Here is a 23397-nt window from a genome sequence, read left to right on the forward strand (position 1 = left end):
TAACTTATGCTACGACAAGTGCCATCACACACACACACACACACACACACACACACACACACACACACACACACACACACACACACACACACACACACACACACACACACAAACCGGAGGAAAATTTGAGATAGCCCAGAGAGATAGAAACAGTTGAGGATTAATGACCTCTCAATACCTGGCACAGCCGGCCGACCTGCGCAGCCCAGAACGCTTAGGAAAGGGGAGGAGGAAGAAATACTGAGGGTGTTAAGGGTGCGTGTTTGAGAAGTGTAAGTGTAATGTGATGTGGGGTGCAGCGTAGTGCAAGAGGAAGAATGTGAGGTGTAAGTAAGTTCAGTTAACTATTGAGTTAGCTCTTGGGTTTTGCTCTGAAAAGAACAGTTGGCCGGGCTTGCCCACATTGATTGCTCTTTTCCGTCCACGGTATATGAGAGATAGATGGTAGAAGAAAGATGCGTGAGAAAGGATCGCATCATGCAAGAGTATGGATGTGAACATGTCGTTGGAACCTAATGAGCGACATTGAAATGGAGCAGTCCCAGCTCGCAGCAGCAATGCGTGGCACCATGCCTGATTATGTTGATTCAATTCTTGTCCTTGCATCGCCGGTATCCCCAGCAAGGTCCCATGTCTGACAATAATTGCTCTTTTAATGATCTGTTCCCACTGATAGTCTGCTCCAGCGATAGCCTGCTCCCATGATATCCTCTCTTCCCGGTGATCTGCCCAGAATGAGCCGCATACGTTTGTTTTTATAAGACCGGACCAGGGGAGGAGCCAACCATCGGATCATCAGGAGCTCGACCAAAATTGAGCTCCCTTATTAGTCCATTGCGGTTGTAGCCATGCCCTGCCAGGCCCCTGAGATTTAAAAAAATAGCTCATTTGCCTGCCAACAGGGCCACGCACAACTCCCGATCTTTACATGGGGCCGTGGTTTTTGAAGGCGCTCTCCAGACCAGAATGTGCGCTGGCCTTCATGCGAACATCGGATTTTAGGGAAATCCTTGCGCCGCCTGTAGGTCTTTAAACAATCTCCAGCATACATTCACGCTTCTAGTTATGCCCCAAAATAACCCGACATACATCTCCTCCGTGTCTTCCGAGGCTATGATGAGTGTTCGATGACCAAGCGGCAGTTGTGGCAGTTATAGAGTAGTGCGAACATGTGGAATTTGTAGTGATGGAGGATTGTAACGTGGCGTTGTGGGGAAGAGGTTGAAGTTCCTTGTTACAAAATTGTGAACAAAGGTTACGTTTGTAGTGGAAAATGTAAGCATGGGTTGTTGCGGGGTTTTTTTTAGTAGTCGTATGAAGTGACTTTGGTGAGCGTGGTATAGTTTGCATTAGCAGAATGAAGGTATGAGGTAAAATCCATCCATCCATGGGGACCATACTCTGTGCAGAGCGTTGGTGCTGCCGAGGCCGTCTCCTTGGCTATTGGACACAATCCTGGACGGGTCGCCACTCCGACACAGTAGACCAGCATGCAAGCACTCATTTTGCCGACCTCGGAAGGATGACAGGCAGAGTCAACCCCACCTGGTATTAATTCAACAGCCGAGTGGGATTTGAACTCAGGATCCTAGGATGCCAAGCCGACCACCCAAACCATTAAGCCAACATCAGGCATTGAGGAAAAATGGCAATTGAGAATTGGCGCGCAGTTTTGAATGGAAAATTGGCACGCAAATTTACAGGAGGCGCTCGCAGCACGAACACAAAGGAGGCGCTCGCAGCACGTTTGCTTGGTTTCTATTGGTTGGCGTGCGTGCTTGCTTGCGTGTTTCGTGTGAGAGAAGGGGCTATAGCAAAGGAGTAAAGAACTGCAAGGGTTAACGGTTAAATAGGTATTAGAGGTCTAAATGAAAGAGTCCCACACAACACATCTTTCCCCTTTACCCACTTGACATATCAAAAGGACTAACTAATACACATACTATTGAAATAACTACCTTGGGATCGCTGTTGGTATGTCATTGCCTTGGAGGCATGCGGTTTTACAGAACCGCAACACGATCATGTGAATCAGTTGAAAATTGACGATTTATGTGACCTTGACCTTTTGACCTACTAACCTCAAAAACAATAGGCTTCCAGCTTGTCTCTTGCTCTTCCAGGTGGTAAAGTTTTGTGAAGATCGGAGTAAAAATGTGACCTGAAGGCGATTGACGTACAAACAGACAATAACATACGAGACCAACCAATATACAGTGCAATACTGCATTTGTGAATCTTCGATTTCGCAAATAACAAAAACACAGACAAACAGAGGTAAAAACATAACCTCCACCCACCTTCAGTGGCAAAGGTAAACAACGTACATCCACCTTCATTGGCGGAGATACAAGGTAGTTATATAAAATTAGTGTTTATATTCATCATTAACGTCACTCTACCAATGCATTGCTGAAAATAAGTAAGAGTATTTTTTTTTTTTTTACATTTGCATGTATTCTATGTACAACCTGTAATCAAATTGCAGGGTTTGGTAGGATGCCTCAGGTGTCTGTAATCGCCTTTGAGCAGTCTACTCTGGGTTAGATTCCTGATCTGACGATAAACTTGTCACCTCGTGCTTCACGGGGCAGGTGTTGCATCAATGAATGCACCATTCTTTGGATGAGATATTGAGGCAGTGTGATGGCTAAAACCATTCCTCCTGGCAATCACCAAGCTGTCCATCCACTTCAAGTATTACCTGTCCACAATACACCTCCACTCACCCTCATATTTTTCCAGCATTCTCACTCCTTCCTTTCGTCTGCTCAGATCTAAACTCTGGTGGCTCAGCGTCAGACCAGGGGATGAGGATGACCCGCTCTTTCATAACGTGGGCTACCTGAATGTGCCCCTAACGTATTTCAGAAGATTATTTGCAGGATTCTGATTGCCCATCCCTGTTGTTCAGGCTCTTCAAAGTCTGGATTTGGATGAATAATCCAGAAGTCCTTGAGGTTGGTTTATTTATTACTTCCACCGATCATTGCCAGATTCCACTCTTCTGAGTTTGAACGGGTGAGAGAAGACAACGACCGACAGAGGCACTCGACTTCAATACACTGAAACAGCATAACAAGACAAGTTATAAAAACGATTAGTGTACTGTATATTCAAACTTGTCAAGTGCTGTCAGTAGCTACTAGGACACCCTGGTGTTAAAATCATCATTCTCATCATGCACCATGTAATGCTCGATTCAGAGCATCACTTCTGCCAAAACAGTTTCTTGCCTAGGGTTACAATCCAGAACTAGTTCAACTTATCATCTTCTTCGTTCATGTGCAACACAATGCTGCAGGGTAGTACCATTGGCTGAGAGAGCGGCAGTGCCGCTGATGCAATGCCCTCTGCTGTTTTGAGCTGGAATTTGGCCACAGTAAGTTGCCTACTGGGAGGTACATCCAAGGGATGGCACACAGATTGACGAATCACCCTGCCTGTGAAACCCTGGGATGACAGTTAATAGTTGGGTCGGGATTCAAACCCAGGCTAGAAAACCCACACAAGACAGCTGAGAGGCGAGTGTACCTATCTCTAGGCCATCCTATCAGCCCTAATTCAACTTATGTACCATGATGACTACATTCAGGAATTGTTAACCAAGTTAATTTCAAGTGTATGCTGTATCTATACCCACTTAGCCTGCTGTCTCATATGCTGTGTCCAACATTTATCATTTAATTCCCTTCCTTTTCATCCTTGATGTTCATTTCTCTCTTTTGTTTTTTTTTTCTGATTTAGCACCATGTGTACCTGTTTGTGTAGCTTTTGAATCGCCAAAGCCTGGGTCCCATTTGGCGAGAGAAGCTGGGATCAGGCAGCAACGTACACATTGCAAGTGGCGAGTTAATCAAGCAAGTTTTAAGACAAGAAGGTCATCAGCCTGTCCGAGCTGACATGGAGTTATGGAAGAAGTACAGAAGGCTCCACGGTCTTGCTGAAGGTCCCTCGACTGCGTGCGTCCACTTCCTGAGCATTTTTCTTTGTAGGAAAAGTACACAATAACCTTAGATATATTTTTGTATTTTGAAGTACCATACTCTGTTATAGAGCATTGGTGTTGCTGAAGCAGTTTCTTGGCAATTTCTTAAATTCTGAGCATCAAGCAATGACGTGGCACGTACCATTTCTTAAGTTCTTGGTGTGGGGGGGTTGAACTTTGTCCACCATCGAGTTCCTTACAACAAAGCTATCACCATGTTTGCAAGATTTATCAATGCTTTTAGCATGCCGGTAAAATGTGTAATTAGACACGTAAAGAGCCTGTTTCTCCTCGTCGTATATCCTGAGAAACTGCATTGTCTTTGTTATCCATTACCTTCGACTATGTTGAAATAAGGAAAGCACAATGTACGAGTTCATTCAACTTTATGAGGTATATTTAAATTTTTACTTTCAAAAGTAACAAATTACTGCAAAACACATGTGCCTCTCAGGTTGTGAAGTATAATCAGGAAATTGGTGGGGAAGGGATTGCATGATTACAAGAAGCTTGTAAAATTAATTTTGCCAACAATAAAGATAAAGATTATATATTCATTGCTCAGCCAGCACAATGATGTTGGTTGGCAAAGGTTGGAACAGTTGGTTAACTTGAGTTGGTGTGCTCACTAAGCCTGATGCTGGCTTAATGGTTAGGGTGGTGGGCTTGGGATCCTAGGATCCTGTATTCAAATCCCACTGCCAGCTGTGAATTAATACCAGGTGGGGTTGACTCTGCCTGTCATCCTTCCGAGGTCGGAAAAATAAGTACCAGCTTGCTGGTATCCTGCGTCGGAGTGGCGACCCATCCAGGATTGTGCCCAATAGCCAAGGAGATTGCTGAGGCAGCACCAACGCTCTGCACAGAGTGTGGTCCCAATGGATGGATGGATGGTGTGCTCACTGGGTATGTTGACCCCAGAAATTGTTTCTTACAAATTCTGACCCACTGAAAATAATTTCTATCCAGAAATCGTAAACAGAAATATTTTGTTTGCTCAAAGCAGAAATGCATTCCTGCGGATACAAAGACATGCAATTTTTTAATGCAAGATTTGTGGTTCCTTACCAGAGACGGAGAGAACTGGTACCATCTGCGTTCAATACTCAACCCCGGCCTTCTGCTGCCGAGCCAGGTGGTCAACTATGAGCGAGAACTTCACCCCGTGATTTCTGACCTGCTCGAGAGGATCAACTGGCTTCGCTTACACTCACCCAACAGGAATATGGTCAACAATATTAGCAAGGAGTTGCACAACTTTATTCTGGAAGGTGATAAGCTATCCTTATCTGGTTGATTTATAGCTCTTTCAGTTTGTGTAAGCTTAAGTCGAGAGAGAGAAAAAAGGAGACTTTACACTGATAATACGTGACATTTGAAATGATGTATGAAGACTAACGAGGCCTTTTGTGCATTGCCGTGTGCGTTTTCAGTGACTTGGTTCTGCTCTTTTAACCTGCCGTTGCTGCCGTGAAATCTGTGATTCAAATTGTCTTTTCAACATCATTTTCAGCATTTAGACAAAACAGTGGCAAATTCAAAATGGTAAACCACAATTGTTCTGTTCCTCAATGAAAATCGCACTCACAGAAGTATAGGGAACTAGACGACCCGTGAAGCCGTTGGGTTCCCGCTGTGACAGCGGTTGATAAAAAAAATCATTTCAAGAAAAAAAAAGGATAGCTCCAGCAAACTATACCGCTGAGGTTGTTTCCATTGATCAAATTCTCCCGAAGAGTACTTGACTGAATCAGGAATTGATTTTTAAAATAATTTTTTTCGTTGCCCGATTTGAATGAAACTTGATACTGCACACCGCAGGTGAATGCTGAGTAATGTGGGCCAAAATTTTTTGCGCTATAGTGTACCATTTTGGCTGTATTTTGGGAACATACATACATACATCCATTGGTCCCACACTCAATGTAGAGCGTTGGTGCTGCCAAAGCAGACTCCTTGGCTATTGGACACAATCCTGGACGGGTCGCCACTCCGACGCAGGATACCAGTAAGCTGGCACTCATTTTGCTGACCTCGGAAGGATGACAGGCAGAGTCAACCCCACCTGGTATTAATTAAACAGCCAATTGGGGGTTGAACTCAAGATCAGAGGATCCCAAGCCCACCACCCAAACCATTAAGCGAACACCAGGCATACACACACACACACACACACACACACACACACACACACACACACACACACACACACACACACACACACACACACACACACACACACACACACACACACACACACGGGGGTGCTTCTCGTTTTGGCAATAGATGCAAAAATCGAGTATAATTTCTCTTTTGGCCCTGGAACCAACCAAAAAATATATCAATAACGGCCCTCACATCCCTTCCGGTTCGCACTCCCACCCAGCCCCCTCCTCCCAAACATGACTAATCGTAATCTTCTTCTTCTTCTTCTTTCGGCTGCTGCCGTTAGGGGTCGCCAGAGCGGATCATCCATTATGATCCGCATAATGATTTGGCACAGGTTTTACGCCGGATGCCCTTCCTGACGCAACCCTAGTCGCCTCTTACGACACAGGGATATGGTTCGCCTATTTTAACCGGGGCATACACCGGGCCCAGTACACTGGTACTCACTTCGCCGACCTCGGAAGGATGACAGGCTGAGTCAACCTCCTGGTGTGTATTAATTCAAGCGGCCAACGGGGCTTTAACTCAGGACCTTTTGGATCCCAAGCCGCTACCCTAACCACTACGCCAACACCAGGCTATGATTCATCGTAATATATCATCATTTTAAACTTTCCCTGTGCACCGATAAGACCCAGATATGACCTTCTCATCGGTGTTAAGAAGCAACCGGACCAGATACGGCGTCTCCCTTTAAGTTGGTAATGACGGCATCGTCTTTCCGATGGCAGACTCCATTAAATAAATCACCAAGCCTGCCATCTTCACACGAGGTAATCCCACCACGTTCAAAGTCCACTCACTGGCAGCGATGGTCGAGAGTTTGGGTAGAACGCGCCCGTCTACGAACCTCCAGGCTTTGCATCGACCCATGCGGCTTCGGGGGAGCTGCAAGCTCTCAGCTTTTTTGGTGAGTTCAACTCTTTGAGTTTGGCAACTTCAACTCCAACGCTTTCGTTGAGCAAAGGCACACCCCTTTCTCACTGGTACGTTTCCAGGTATTTTTGGATTATTTCAGAAGCTTTGTGAGCCATTTTAGGTAACAATCCTTATCTCGCACGCATGATATATGTCCGGCTGCCTTGATGACCCCTGTTGTTAAGGACTTATGAGCATGCGTGCCAAGCATTCTGGGAAGGATTACATAATTTCAAAAGTCTCGTGTTATATTTTGATTTTTTGATGCAATGCATCCCAGCTGCTTAGTTCTTCAAAGGAACATGTCATCGGTTAAAATATTTACAAACACAGCTTTTTCAAATGAACAACTTGTGTTTGTAAACCATTTTTATCTGTGACATGAGATTCTCTCGGTCGAAGAAAATTCAAGTGGAATAGAGTTTTACCCGCTGTAATGTCCAGGTTTTTGCCCAATACACGTATTTACAATCACCATAAAGAAACGCAAGCAAGGAACGATGCAGAGCTACAACCGAATATGATTTACTACACAGAACACTTATACAATTTTACTTCACCAGACTGGTGCCACACACACACGTTTATACAGAATCCAAAAGAAATGGAAGTCGTGACTTCCCTGAGCGTGTCGAGTCCTTCCTTCGCCACCGCAACTCCGAGCCCCTCCGGCGTGGTCCACTGGGCTCATGCCTCGCGCCTGCCCGTGTCGTCCGCCCGACAGCTCGGATGGGGTTTTGGGGGAATGGGCCGGGTTTTCGCCGCTATCTCGGTGTGGACGGGGGGGGGGGAATGGCAGGCGCTCTGTCCCACTAGCGGGGTCTCGGGACTGCACCGGCTCCGATCGACCCTCCGACCAGGAACAAACACCAGGGACCAGGTTCGACGACCTGTGGTAATTCGACGACCTGCGCCAATTCGACGACCTTCACCCGACCACGACCAGACCCGAACGAACGGACAGAACCTCAACCTCTTCCTCCTCCGAACGAACCATAAGCAGGGACTCTCCAACAACTCTCGACAATTCTCATTCAGGGACAAGGGACAGCGACTCTCCACAACTCTCGACAATTCTCCTTCAGGGACAAGGGAACAGGGACAACCGACCAGGGACTTTCCACGCCCACGCCTTTTGTAGGGTGGGGCTCCGCCCTTCGCTCCGCCCCGCGCCCCGTTCTTGGCTCCTCCTTCCTTCGAGACCCTTCCAGAAAATGCCTCTAAGGGGGGCGTTCCTCTCCCCCGGCTGCGTCACACCGCGCATCCACCAATCGGGAGAGGACGCGCCATCCCCTCCCCCTTTCTCACCAAGCGTGGGGAAAAATGGCAGGAAAACCCCACAGGCCTTGTTGGTTTTCTTCTCCATGCGCCGTACGACGAGGGAAGGAAGATTCGGGCGGGAGATATTGAAGCGGGAGTTTTGGGCGGGAGATGCCCCTTCGCACCCTTGTTGCTGCTGCCACTCCACTCCTTTCATCCGTCCCGTGGAGATCGTGACCGCATGGTGCTCGTTGAATGGAGAGTGGCGAAGATGGTGGTAGCGTAGTTGTGGAAGGTGGCATCGTGGTGTGAATGGCATGATTGTTGGCGTTGTGTAGTGAATGGCGTGATCGTTGAGATGTTGGTTGTGGTGATGTTCATTGTTGTTCTTGCACCAAAATAACAACAGCAAAAGAAAAACGGCTAACTGAAGAATCACAGCCCGAATGGATCACATATATTCCCTCTATACAACGGGTTTGGGCTAACTACACATGGACTTACCGATATATCTCAGCTGAGGACCCTTTATGGTGTAATGCGAATTTCCACAGCTGTAACAGTATGTATGTATGTTCCCGAAATACAGCCAAAACGGTACACGATAGCACAAAACTTTTAGGGCCACCTTACTGACCATTCGCCTGCGGTGTGCAGTATCAAGTTTCATTCAAATCGGGCAACGAAAAAAAATTATTAAAAAATCAATTCCCGATTCAGTCAAGTACTCTTTGGGAGAATTTGATCAATGCAAACAACCTCAGCGGTATAGTTCGCTGGAGCTATCTTTTTTATTATTACTCTTATTTTTTTGGAATGATTTTTTTTTATCAACCGCTGTCACAACAGGAACCCAACGGCTTCACGGGTCGTCTAGTAGTTATTAAAATTTCTTCATTGTATTGCAGGCTCAGCATATTTTGGCTAGAATCACTACTGTAATTTGAGCCAAAATATTCTGAGCCTGCAATACAATGACCTGTCGATGGCTGTGGGGTTTCTGTAGATGATGTAGATGTGTAGGCAGCATCTGTATGTTGCATCAAGTTTTTAAGACATCCCAAAGTTAATTTTACATCAGGTCCAGATCCATCTTCATGGGCGTTCACACCTGGAAAATGAATTCTGAAGTCTTCCTGCATTACAGTAGTATGACACCGCATTATAAATGTTCAAATTAAGTTTCTGTTGCGATGGGCAGCCAACTTTGGTTATTTAACATTTCATCCAACAGGTATCTTTGCAGCTTTGTTCTGCCAGAGGCTTGGATGCTTGAGTAAAACGACCCCACAAGACACACAACAGTACATCGACAGCATTCATACCATGATGAGATCTTTCATTTGGCTGTCCATCTTGCCTACTTGGACCATGCCTCTACTCCCGTTCTGGAACTCATTTGTTGGTGCTTGGGACATAATTTTTGCATTTGGTAAAGATCATCCTAAACTACATCTCTATCTCTATCCACCTTCTGTAGGGACAATAATTTATTATGTATAAATGTGGAGGCTCGAAGAGGGTAAAGGGGGGAGTTGGAAAATATTACTTACCAGCAAATACAACCTGTCACTTCACTTATGGGGGTTTAAAGGGAGAGGGAGGGGAGGGAGAGAGAGGGGAGAGAGAGGGAGAGGGAGGGGAGAGAGAGGGAGAGGGAGGGGAGAGAGAGGAGGCAGGGGAGGGAGGGAAGGGAGAGGTGAGGGGAGAGCACAGAGGGAAGTGAGGGGAGAGGACGGAGGGAAGTGAGGGGAGGTAGGAAGGGGGGAAGAGCAAGGAAAGGGTGGGGAGAGGTGAGGAGTGCGATGCCTCACCAAACATTGCTATACATTGTGGAAGGGAGGGATGCAAAGAGGAGATGAGAGAGAGAGAGACAGACAGAGCAAGAGAGAGAGGGGGCGGGGGGAGAAGAGAGAAAGGTGAGGGGTGGAGGTGGTGTTGGCAAAGAGACTGATATGTTATGCTTAATGAGTGAATGCCCAAAAAAAAAAACACATGTCAGAACAGCTGTACACACAACAACGCAACAGTTTATAAAGTAATCCACTGGCACACCTGGAAAAACTTTTATATCCCAGTTTCAGAAAATTTGTGGGAACATGAACCAAAAGCAATCACTGAAAACATGGAAGTACCTTCCACTCACATACAGCCTAATGATTCCAATGAGCGTGAACATTGAAAACAAAGCACTGCAACCAGATATCATACTTAGGTACAAAAAAAGAGAAGGCATTACTAATTGAGGTGTTAATCCCTCAATCAATTGAGGTGACTAACGATGCAAAAATCAAGAAAATGACCAAATACCAAGACCTCAAGAATGAAGTGAAAAGATCCTGGAAGCTGAAGAATGCCAAAGTTGTATCATTGATAGTTGGAGCAACAGAAAAGATGACGAAGAACCCCACAGAGATATTAAAAACCATCCCTGGGAATATTATAACAAACAAACTACATTTAGAAGCTGTCCAGGGCTCAGTGACGATCCTGAAGAGAGCCCTCGACACAAAACTTTGAGAACAGAAAACTTCACAGCTTGGTCCATGAATCGTAACCCCTTACTGAAATGAAGGTGGAGACTTTGAGCGCACCCTTGGAGGATTCCATTCCACATTGTGAAACCCACATACATAGATACCAATCAACAAAACACATGCACGCAAAAACACGCACACACACACACACACACACACACACACACACACACACACACACACACACACACACACACACACACACACACACACACACACACACACACACACACACTTTGAGACCTGGGGCGGGAGCATTAAAAAACCACACTATCTTTCTGGCAAAGGTCTGCCTGCATGCATGTTCCTCCATGCAGCGATGTTTGCACCCTTAACACTTCCTGGAGACGTCCAAGCAATGTCCGAATTGGACAAATGAACACTTTTATAGGAGTCAGAACTGCTGCTAAGATAAATTCTGGAGCTTAAATTTTGTAATTCCACTTAGTTTAATGGCATGTGTTGTCTTAGAAATTAGAAAGCTGATGGCATGTGTGGAAATGAAATAAAGCCATGAACTCTGGCGTCTCTAGGCATTTGTAAGTATTGCAGTATACCCAGCGATTCATAGCTATGATAAACAGGCATTCAATAATATGAGTGAGGAAAGTGAAGAAAAAAAACTTCATCATTAAGAAATAGTTGCGGCCTGTTCCGAATCATGGCATGGTTGAGCAGGCCAAAAAACATGGCGGCTTCAGACCCCAGTGAGGTAACCCAGGATACGCCTTAAGACCTCATAGAGGGCTGTGACCTAGGATGGCACCTGATAAAGGATATAATTAAATAAGGCCATTAATTATCTTCAAAAAGGGTGTTTTAATAAACGCAAACACCCAATTTTAACTCTTGCACTTCCATGGAGTTCCCTTAGTATGTATGCATGCAAAGTTTCAGGTTGCTCGGTTTCATGGTTTTAGAGTTATGGAGGACACACACACATTGACATATATTAGTAAAGATGTACGAATTATGATGCAGATACTAACGAAAATGGCACTCAGTCAAGAGCATACCTCCACCAGGATGAACAGTTCATGTTTTGTATCCCACTGATACGCCGGATCTGCATCCAGACGTTAACCAATATCTAACCAACATTTTCTTGTCACTGACCGAACTCATCCACCAAGTTCTGCCATTATGCATCCACAACATTTTAAAATATCATATGCTATACACCAGGACCCCAAAATTTGCGAGAAATACGTTCTGGGAAGACTCCGCAACTGTTGAAAACACGAATGTGGGGGCACTGTTTCAATGGGAAATGGGGGGGGGGCTTTCTGGGGATTTCGCGACCCATGAAAAATCCATGAATGTCCGGGTAAAATCCATGAATGTCGGGGTAAAATCCGCGAATATCGGGGTAAAATCCGTGAATGTCACGGTAAAATCCGCGAATGTGGGGGAAAAATCCGCGAATGTCGGGGTAAAATCCGCGAATGTCGGGGTAAAATCCGCGAATGTCGGGGTAAAATCCGCGAATGTGGGGGAAAAATCCGCGAATGTGGGGGAAAATCCACGAATGTGGGGTAAAAATCTGTGAATGTCAGGGTAAAATCCACGAATGTGGGGGTAAAATCCGCTAATGTGGGGGAAAAATCCACAAATGTGGGGGAAAAATCCGCGAATGTCGGGGTAAAATCAGCGAATGTCGGGGTAAAATCCGCGAATCTCGGGGTAAAATCCGCGAATGTGGGGTAAAAATCTGCGAATGTCGGGGTAAAATCCGCGAGTGTTTCCTCATTGTTACAATGGAGACAATGGGGATAACGTTATCAGTTTGTGGCGGTTCCTGGTTCAAAGGAGAAAGTTTTTAAAGTGTAAAATGTTTTCGACCACGAATGCACGATTACAGTTTCATTAAAGATGCTTACAAATAAAATAAAAAAACGACAACACCAGGTACCGTTTCCAAATCTATTGAAGAATGCATTTTAAAATCTCTTAACCATACCGTGAAACGAATTTTTTTTTTAATCATCGTCATCATGTACCATTTTAATTTTTTTATGAAACAAACAGCACATGTAACTTTGCAAAATGATGATGATGAAGATGAGGTGCGCCAGGTGCATTTAGTCTTGAAAGTTGATATTACCCCCTGGTCGAGTGGCTGGATGAGGGAGGTGGCGTTCAGCGGCAGGAACATGACCTCAACGTTCGGGTGAGCACCGTTCAGGTCTTTGGGGGTGGCAAGGAGCATTATCAAGCAGCAGGAGTACCTTGAATGAAAGGTTCTTTCCTGCCAGGTACCTCTCAACCTGAGGAACAAAACAATTATGGAACCAGTCCATAAAAAAGTTCAGACGTCACCCACGCCTACCTGTTTTCCCTTCATTACATGGGCAGCACCTGCTTGTTTTTGTTCTTTAGCGCACGCGGGTTCAGGGAACGGTAGAGCATGAAGTCCCCTTCAGCGTTTGTGCAGAGAAGAAGAGATACCCGGTCCTTTGCGGCCTTGAAGCCGGCTGCTTTGCTCTCGTGCTGTGTCATGAACGTTCTGGTCGCCATCTTTTTCCAAAGCAAGCCAGTCTCATCAGTGTTAAAGACCTGCTTCGGCAGATACACCTTCTCCTCGATGAGGCTAGCAAATTCTGCAGGGAATGCCTTGGCCACGTCGTGGTCCATGGAGGCACGATATCCTCCAAGCTTGACGTTGCGCAAATTACATCGCGCCTTGAAGTGATGGAACCACCCCCTGGTCGCTGTAAACGGGCTGGAGGTGCTGCTTGTACCCACCGCACTTGTGCTTGCATCACTTACATCAGAGAGATGGTTGTGCAGGAGCTTCACCTTCTCCCGTATCAGTTGTGTGCTTCGAGGTATACCCTCCTGAGTGTTATCCTCGATCCTTGTGAGCCATTTTCAAAGAATGAATGGAGTGAGAGACAATACACAGGTCAGAACAATGGGACGAGAATGACGGCGGTCGAGGACGCGGTGAGTAGTCTGCGCATTGTTTGTGGGGGATTGTTACGGGTGATGCTGTATTCGGCAGCTGATAATAGATGTGGTGAGTGTTGTCATTGTATAATTAGTCCGTATGTAGCTGCTAATTACACTAATCGACATGCTGAACATTTCCATTCTTTAACTCATAGGACATGACATCTTTCCTATCTACAGGTAGATTATGCTGAGCGTTTTTAAAATGTTAAAATTTACACTAACATGCTCTGAATGTTTCCATTGTGTAATGTCTGTATGTGGTGACCTGGTAGTTACTGGATACATCATTAGATGCTGTTCGTGTTTTCATCCTGTACGTAACTCACGGGGGATGGCGTCGCGGGGAATAATGTGTTACACCGGTGAGACATCCCATGAAACTATGTTTATCCCGTGTGTGGTGTCCGGTGAGCAGTGAGGCATGTAGAGTTGTGAGGGTTGCCGTAACTCTGTTTATTGCGTATCCGGATGTGCACCACTGTAGACTACCGCACGCCTCTAGCGGCGCGAACACCTATATGCCTTGCGGACACGTGACTACCAAAACCACTCCCCCACGCCCCCACAACGCTCCCCGCATTGTGCCTTGCCCGCGTATGCCAATACACCACATTCCTCCCTCCTAAAAACATGATTATAAAATGACAATTATAATGATAAGCATAATAGGCAAAACATATTACGGCACAAAAGAAAATGGGCTTCATCTGCACAACCTGTCACAATAATGCCGTCGATATGATCTGGCCCACAATTCAGCCCTCTATCCCCATCACAACATATATCGCGTTGGCGCGAGCGAGTTGAAACCCAAATGCAGTGGACAGGTGCTCGAGTACTGAGTCGCACGACGAACCCAATGATGTTTGCAGACTACACTAACCATGGCCGTTTTAAAGATATAAAGAAGCAAGTCAGGGAGTACAGTATCACTATGCAGCAGAAGCGCCCGCAGGCGGCCCATGCTCACACGCCATCGGGCGAGGTCGCGGTGACACGCCGAGACGAACCTCCCGCACCTCCTGGCCGACAAGCTTTGTTTGTCAAAGCTAGCCAAGCTTGCCCGTCCTTGCCCGTATGACAAGCTCGCTCGTCCCCCCACGGACAGAAACAGGTAAACACGCTGAGTCTGCCAGACATGAGGGCGCCGCCGCTGGCGCGGAGCAGCAGGTGGGGCAGCCTTGGGAAGATAACGGCCCGGCCCCCGTGCGAGAGTAACGGAAGGGGGTGACGCTGAACAGCGCTGGAGTCCCACATGCGAGTCGAACCGGCAATTAGCCGGCTGCAGTACCAGCAATCCCAAACAAAACCACGCATCAAATCCAGTCGAGACTTCAACGCACGTCCAGACGGACGAACAGCGTTGACTGGATATATATCAGGGTCATATAACGGCAAAAACATCGTCTGCGCAGATGCAAACTTCCCTTCACATACAGCGCGTTCCACCAGTATAATCCCCACACATGAGAGGGCAGCGAACCACGGACTGTCCTCGACACCGGAGATCAGAAAGACCTCTTTATTCGCAACGATCGTCCGCAAGTTCTTCACATCATATTGATCATATTGGTCATCATATTGATCGATCTCAACCAAACACATTATGCTCACACGCGGACTGTCGGCATTTGCTTTAACAACGCCAAGCTGAATCACTCGTGCTGCGATAATCAAATACACAACAATTAGCAATTTATGAACCACATTGCGCGTACGCCTCTTGGTTGCCACGACGTTGAGGCGACTTGCTTGCCGGTCTCCATCTGAACGTCGCAGAGGCCACCGTCGATGTTCGCGTTCCGCGAACTTCTTGAATGCGACCGGCTCGCTCCAATCCCCCGTTGAAATCGCCTGAACGACACGGGTGTGCACTGTATCATGAGCGCAGCAGGAGCGCGAGAGTCTGTCGCAGCTGGCATGGCCCCCGTTGCTCCGGAACCGTATATCGTAGTTGCAGGAATCAATGACCGGAAACCCATGTTGCATCGTCGCGGCTCCTGCCGCTGGAACCTCGCCCTCGGGTCTCGAGGGAGGCCCGGGCCCAAACGGAGGTACGGAGCCCGAAGGAGACACAGGTGCACCTGGAGGTACGAACTCCGAAACAGGAACCTCCTCCTCCTCTCGCCGAAACTCTAATTGGCCTGGCACAGGCTGTCCAAGGCCACCGGCTGGCGCCATCCAGTCGAGTTGAATGCGGGCCAACCCGCTCCGACCCAAAAGGGCGAGCCCCTCCCCTCGCACCACGGACCGCGAGAGCGCGACCCGCTGACCTTGATGAGTGACCAAGACGTGTGCCCTGCCAACCGCTGGTAGCGCTTCACCGGTATTTGTGTGCAATGCTAGGGTAGACCTGAAAAGACGTAGACCGGGGAGTGCACGAGCGGTGCGCTCGCTTATGATCGACACCGCCGCTCCGGTCTCAACTCGAAACACGATCGGTGCCCCGATCACTTCGACCTCCACTGTCATTGGTCTTGTCACCTTCGGACCAATTGAAAACAGGCGCAACATCGGCTGCATCCCCTGCTCCGGGCCGCCGGGATCACTATGCCCAGGCTGCAGGACTCGACCCGGGGCGTAAAAGTGTACGCCATGCACAAAACACCATACCGGCAGTAGGTCTTGACCCGGGACGCAGGGATCGCTTGGCACACCGCCATTCCTGACCGTTATGATGGCCAATGACACTCGGCACACACACCGTAGACGTCCCTGAGTGTTCAGACCGCTGTCCGACTGACTGTGTTGCAACGTTCGGTCACGACCCGCACCGAAGACTGTGCGTGCGGCTGTGGGCGCTTGGTACACCGCGCTGACATCCGGATCACCTGCCGCGCACGGGCCATCGAGGCTCTAGACATCTCTCAGAGTCTGTGTGACAGCCGACGCCGCTTCTGAGTTGAACTTAATGTCCTCGTCCTTTAGCCGTGGCATTGCAGAAACCATTCCCGAGGCTTGCAAATGAGAAATAAAACGATCTCCGAGCGCGGCCGTCGTTCACTCGATGTGAACTCGCAGGCGCCGGCGAGACGTCTGGCTGCAGGACTCGACTTGCACCGAAGACTGTGCGTGCGGCTGCGGGCGCGCGAAACTCGCGATGCGCTTCCCTGGGATCCTCGCGAGGTACTCGCACTCGAACCGCACTAGCTGCGCTGATTTTCCCGGCGCTCCGTGCACCCGACAATCCAATTGCTCCGGCCAAAGACCCCAAGTCAATACCGAGGAAAACCAGGCACTCTGCACACGTCGATCTGAAACAGACTCGTCGCCAGTGTGGTGTCCGGTGAGCAGTGAGGCACGTAGAGTTGTGAGGGTTGCCGTAACTCTGTTTATTGTGTATCCGGATGTGCACCACTGTAGACTACCGCATGCCTCTAGCGGCGCGAACACCTATATGCCTTGCGGACACGTGACTACCAAAACCACTCCCCCACGCCCCCACAACGCTCCCCACATTGTGCCTTGACCGCGTATGCCAATACACCACACCGTAAAGCTACAATACACGTACAGGAAGCAGGTCATTCTCACAGCTCGTGGAAGGTGTTTTTTGTGTACGTATAGTCTTGCACTGTACGTACATCCACCTGCTTTGTGCGTGGCTCGTGGAAGATATGTTTTAGAACTGTTATGATCATGGCTCGTAGAAAGAAAGAAAGAAAAATAAATAAATAAATCGCGGCAAATACGCGTAGCAATTTTCCACCAATGTAGGACCCCAAATGTAGGACCAATGTCGGATTCACGCAAATTATCAACCGTGAATATGCGGAACCCGCAAACGTTGGAACCGCGAATGTCGGGGTCTGGGTGTATATCGTTTTTGCCCCTATCTCTCAATGGTGAAGAATGACTTCAAAAATTGTCGTATCTGGATCTGGATTCTGATTTTAACCAAAATCTAATCAATTCGTTCTTGCCACACACTCAACCTGTCCACCAGATTTTGTCCCAAACCATCCACAACTTTTTGAATATCCTGCTGACATATAGACAAATAGACAGGGGTGGAAACATAACCTCTGTTCACCTTCTGTGCCAGAGGTAATAATTGGGTAATGAGCAATTTGCATTTGCACTTAGTATCACTATACTCATTAGTGTTGAATATTTTATCATAGTTGCCATTTCTGGCTTATTTTTGGAGACAAAATTTCAGCTTATGCAATAACAAGGTGACAGAGGGTAGAAAGCAATGCACTGACAAAGGGGCAGTTGGACTATCCAAGACATAAATGCAGACAGGGTAGCACTTTAAGATGCAGCACACCTTGCAGAACAGCAGTTTGAAATAAATTTTAAAATTCCGTTTGCTTTCTTAACAAATGGATGGTACCTTTTAAGTTTTGCTGTCTTTTGCTTGGACTGATCCCCTGCCATTTTCTGCAGCCCAGAAGCACATTGAAAAAAAGATCAAAGAGGTGGAGCGAATTGTGGCATCTGGTGAGCCAGTACCAAATGGATTTGTCACCCGCCTGCTCACCAATGGGAAAATGAGTCGACATGAGATTTACAGTAGCATCACTGAAATACTTCTGGGTGGCATTGACACAGTGAGGCCCTTTTCACAGTACAAAGTGCATTCATGAAAGCATTGTAAAACCATGAAATGGTTTTGATATGACATATTGTCACATTGATGGGGTCACTAATGCAACTCGCCATGCCAAGGCAATGTGCTGAATCAAAGGGAATCGCATTCGAGCAGATAACATGCCTCCTCCCCACCCTTCCCTCTCCCCCACCCCCTATCAAGATCTACATCCAGCCAGCCTCATAAAGAGCGAATTCAATTTACCACTATAGTGGGGCAACTTAGCATAACTATTGTGCATTTTGTGAGGAAAGCACCAAATTTGGCACACCAGTAGCCTATCATATTATGAATAGATTTGGATATTCGGCCATCTCAAAATTTTTGATGGCAGTGGAAAATGGCTGCCACAGCCATCAGCGGCTGAATTTGAGATGGCCCAATATCGAAATCTGTTCATAATATGATAGGCTACTAGTGTGCCAAATTTGGTGCTTTCCTCACAAAATGCACAATTGTTATGCTATATTTAGCTCAGTTGCCCCACTACTATATCTCCCCCAGGTACAGTGGGGGTGCAAAAGTACAAGTCCACTTAGGTCAATGCCAAGCTTTCTCAAATCACAATTTCAACACAAGAAGATATGTATCATATTGTTATGGGTTTGTCGACCAGGTCACGAAAGGCCTCTCGGATCCGCTTCCTGACCTTTGACCCTAAAGCCGACGAATCGCAGATAACTTCATGGCACGACAGGTTGTTAAAGCAACCACAGACGCCGTCTGAAGTGACGAAATCTCACGTTACCTTCCCAGTGATTTAATTGCCCCAGAGAGGCAACTGTGCTCTCAACCCCCACCCTTATCCATCAATTAGGTACGGCTGAGCAGAACCATAAGTGGGATGTCGGCAAGTCTGACCATAGAGAACCAGTGGGGTACAACCTCCCGTCTACCAATGAAATACTATGTCTAACCAAAGGAGAAAAGAGACACCAAGCAGGTTTAGAAATAACAGTCTTAGGCATGTATTTACAAGAGACTACAGTGTCATCACAGAAAAAGTCGAAGCTCCGAGCATGTAAAATAACCCCTTATGGCTTATGCATTTGGCCTTATCACGAAAACACAACATAGGCCCCTCATCCATTGGGGAAAGTAGACAAGAAAGAGGATAGGGAGAGGAAGAAGAAGAAACCGGGGCATGCTGTTGACCCGTTTCCCAGCCACACATGAGCTGCCTGGCCCATATGGTTCCCAATGTGAAGGGGGAGGAGGAGAAGGGAGGAAGAAGAGGAAGAGGACAATGCGGTGCAATGTGTCGGGAGAGGTGCAGGTGCATGCAATGTGTGCATGACAGGAAACTGTGAAGTACGAATCGGTAATCACCATCCTGATGGGTGAAGGAGCAATCGTTGAGAGCTCGTTATGCATTCCAAATGAATAAATTAGAAGTAGTGATAGGAGAGAAAGATAGCATGAATCAGTGTGTTTGGCCGCCGTGTCCAGGGAACCTCCACTGTCCATCCACCCTCTGCCTCGCAGCACCAGTCTGCTCGTTCGCACAGAGGTTCAACCTCAAAGAGGATCCTCCTTCATAAAGGATCATCCTTCGTAGAGGCTTGTTCTCATGGCGCACCTTGTTGTGTGTTGTTCCCCACATGCGTAATAGCCCCGATGTCTGAAATACTCAGGCTTTTATGGCTCTTGGGCGAGGTCTGGCCTCGGAAGCGAAATTCACCCCACCGCTCTTTGACCTTCGCGTGTCGCTCCATCCTTGGAGCGCACCGAGTCCTTCTCTTAAAATTTCAGCTTGAATCACCCACACACGGCATCTGCATAGCTGCTCGGAGGGTCGGCCATGTTCCGTGGCATCTGCATAGCTGCTAGGAGGGTCAGCCATGCACTTTTTCCCTTATTGATTGTGCTCAGACTTGAATGGCTTTGATTTATTATCTATAATGTAAAAGGAGCTCCGTCTCGGCATGCCTGCATCCATCCGTCCGTCCCTGCCTGCATCCGTCCCTGCCTGCATCCATTCCTGCACAAGTGCATTCCTGCATGCATCCCTGCTTGTGTGCGTCCCTACCTGCCTGCGTGAGTCCATCAACTATTGTCATATAGGGGATACCACTAATCAAGCCCAATCTGCAAACAGTATGATATTGCTGCAGACTCGGGATTCGAGGCTCACCACGAGGGGAAACACTCATGTCCCTCTCAAACGACTGGTGCTGAGGCCGATGGGCAAAGATAACTCCATGTACCAGTAGGTTGCTAAGCAACCAATGAACGCTGATTGGCACGGCCAATCTGGGCAAGGTTACACCACTTCGCGCAATACCTTACTTGTGAATGGCCAAGTCAGTTAGGGTCACATGCCCTCAGTGCACAGTCGGATTACTGCCGAGCGATACAGTGAGTGGGTGCTAGATAACAAGAGCAAATTCGGTGGGGCACAAATTCCCAGCTAAACTAATGTGCGGACCATGCTGGACCAATGAAGGAAAAGACGAAACAGGCTGGGTACATTTATAACAAGCAATTTATTACAACCAAGGGCAAGGAATATTAAGTGGCACAGTAATAGATTTATTTAAAATATGTACAGCCGGGGAAAGCCAGGAATTTATGGGTGCGGCAAAAAGAAATGCAAATATGTACAAAAAGAAATAGGACACAGAGCAGAGTTAACCCCATAATAACTTCTACAATATTATATTATGCCATACATAATAGGTGCCAACACACACATACTCAAGGAAGCTGGAGAGTTCAGAAAGAGGAGAAGCCATTGAGGTGTAGGTGATCTCGTTTTTCGGGCACGGTCAACGGACCTACACAACCCAATCGCTTAGGAAAGGGGTCGAGGGAAGAAAACTGGGGTTGTTTACAGCGTATGAGTGGGAGGTGCAAAATGTGATAGAATGTAGTGCAAGACGAGGAAATGTGAGAGGTGTGAATCAGTAATTGTTTCTCTTTTAGTTTGTGCATCCACAGAGGACGAAACACAGATGGGAGAAAAAGATGCGTGAAAAGACAGCTTAACGGGGCATGTGTATGATAATTAATCTGCCAATGTATGGTAATCCACATCTCCTAAAAAAAAGGAAAAACAAACAAAACTAGAGAGTTCAGAGAGCATTACACCCCAGTCAGGTCAGGTATGGGAGCATGTGCCAGAACAGCGCGTCGCTGCGTCCACTTTCCGCCGGTACTCCAGGGGCCTCCGTCTGGCCATCCCCCAGGCAGATGCCAGGCCCATCCCCATCTCCTTGAGATGATGGTCAACCTGCTGCAACCATGAGGCACGTGGTCGGCCCACTGGCCTCCTCCACTCATGAGACTCCCTCGCTGAGAGAATCTGGTGAGCAGGATCAGCGTCAGGAAAACGAGCCACATGTCCATACAGCCGCAACTGACGCTCACAGACTATGCAGGTAACAAATCTCATCCGAGTCTCTCTCAGCAATCGCTCGTTGGACACAAAATCCGACCAGCGATAGCCAAGGATTAGTGTTCTAATCCCCAGTGGATTGAACACCCCAGTGTTCAAATATATACTTCAATTTTAAGAATATAATGATTTTAAATATCGTTTAAAAAAATCTCGAAGTTTAGCACTACTGAAGCAGTCTTATACCTCACACTTATACACTGAGATGAAGACTCTGCCAATATAGCTGGGTAAGTACGATGCTGATTACCACTGCATTCTGTAGTGATGTATAAAGCCTCCATCTCCTAAACTGAAACTCAATATCACCTGACGTTGTCGCAGTTTAAGAGATGGAGGCTTTTAAATCGGAACTTGACCACCATTGACGGAGCTTCATTTACACCACGTTATTTAACACGTCATATTACGTAGTTCTTCGTGCCTGCTGTTTGTGTCCTTTATAACGTCCTTAAAAACAGTAATTTTTCTGTTTGAAATGATTTTCAATTTTGTTTGACTGTCAGGCAGGCAGACAGAGTGATAAAATTATCTCACTCCTTTCTGCACATGCGCAATTAGGATGGATTCAAAGCCAAAGTATGGTAAAATGGTAAACTTGTCTTCCTATTCATGTTCAGATTCGTGTTCAAAATATAACATTTGATTTAAATAAGTTGCTCCTCGATCATAAACTGATGATCGTAATGTGATCACACAGACGGATGGACATGAAGCAATTGCTTAACCCCACTTTCCGCTTTGTGTGTGGGGGGGGGGGGGGTAATTAGTATGATGGTGGAATACAAGCAAGTGTTGCATTTCCCACCTGCTTGTGTTTCCATAGCAATATCATTTGTATGTGCAGAGCAATTGATTCGGAATAGATTATTGATTCTTTCTGCAAATTGCAGGTGTGATATACAGTATTATATTTATATTGTTCTTGGTAACTGATCAATGTGGTAGCCAGTAGAGAAAGGAATTTTCAGCAAGAATTCTTTCAACTAGACCATAAAGGTGGATGTGTTGTTTTTTCTTGCTGAAAAATTATGTCTTATTCGTATTTGATAACTTTTTGTTTCACTCCTCCCTTTCATATTGCTAAAAAGATGGCCAACACTCTGACGTGGTCACTTCAGCTGCTGTCTGAACATCCATCGGTACAGACCGCAGTGGCAAATGAAGTTGAGAGTGCTTCACCAGGAATAGGGATACCTGGCATACAGAACATGACCTCCATGCCCCTTCTAAGAGCTGTTGTCAAGGAAACACTCCGGTAACCATATAAAAGGAAGGGATGTAAAAAAAAAAGTTTGACTAAGGCAATCCATCATTACTACTACTCCTTCTTTAATCGCCCCAATTATTCTCAAAGAAAATTATCTTTGACGACCTGGCTGGCCAGACCTGATGTTCAAATGAAGGTGGCAGGAATTTGGAATTTATCCAAGATGCCAGCAATAACTCACCGCTTTGAGAAAGAAACTGTGAGATCTTTAAAATACACCACTGACCAGTGCTGGCAGGTAGCACTTCTGGGTTTAATGACCTTATGATGGATGGTGTACATATTGATGCCTTACCCTGCATGCGA

At 46.8% G+C, this 23397-nt stretch overlaps 1 protein-coding gene and 1 long non-coding RNA gene across 8 annotated transcripts in view; one reads left to right on the plus strand and one right to left on the minus strand.

The window, feature by feature from the left end:
• Nucleotides 1-23397, minus strand: part of LOC147031743 (uncharacterized) — a 48901-nt gene that overhangs the window by 18547 nt on the left and 6957 nt on the right. Inside the window, exon 3 of one of the 2 annotated variants that reach the window (XR_015054094.1) lies at nucleotides 18931-21728. The exons of the other annotated variant lie outside the window; for it this stretch is intronic. This is a non-coding gene — a long non-coding RNA (uncharacterized LOC147031743). Of the gene's footprint in view, nucleotides 1-18930; nucleotides 21729-23397 lie in introns of those variants that run through there. 2 annotated transcript variants of the gene reach the window in all.
• LOC147031744 (sterol 26-hydroxylase, mitochondrial-like) overlaps nucleotides 1-23397 on the plus strand; it is a 48776-nt gene that overhangs the window by 18126 nt on the left and 7253 nt on the right. For 3 of the 6 annotated variants that reach the window (XM_085866769.1, XM_085866775.1, XM_085866782.1), the window contains exons 3-7: nucleotides 3772-3962; nucleotides 5060-5259; nucleotides 9570-9767; nucleotides 18220-18383; nucleotides 22913-23079. In XM_085866769.1, the coding sequence (XP_085722895.1) occupies nucleotides 3772-3962; nucleotides 5060-5259; nucleotides 9570-9767; nucleotides 18220-18383; nucleotides 22913-23079 (920 nt within the window). Of the gene's footprint in view, nucleotides 1-3771; nucleotides 3963-4011; nucleotides 4895-5059; nucleotides 5260-9569; nucleotides 9768-18219; nucleotides 18384-22912; nucleotides 23080-23397 lie in introns of those variants that run through there. The other 3 variants (XM_085866803.1, XM_085866797.1, XM_085866790.1) reach the window with 3 other exon arrangements.

This window comes from Eptatretus burgeri, chromosome 2 (genome assembly GCF_056783735.1).
Source record: "Eptatretus burgeri isolate ZD-2024b chromosome 2, Ebu_testis_v1, whole genome shotgun sequence".
NCBI lineage: Eukaryota > Metazoa > Chordata > Myxini > Myxiniformes > Myxinidae > Eptatretus > Eptatretus burgeri.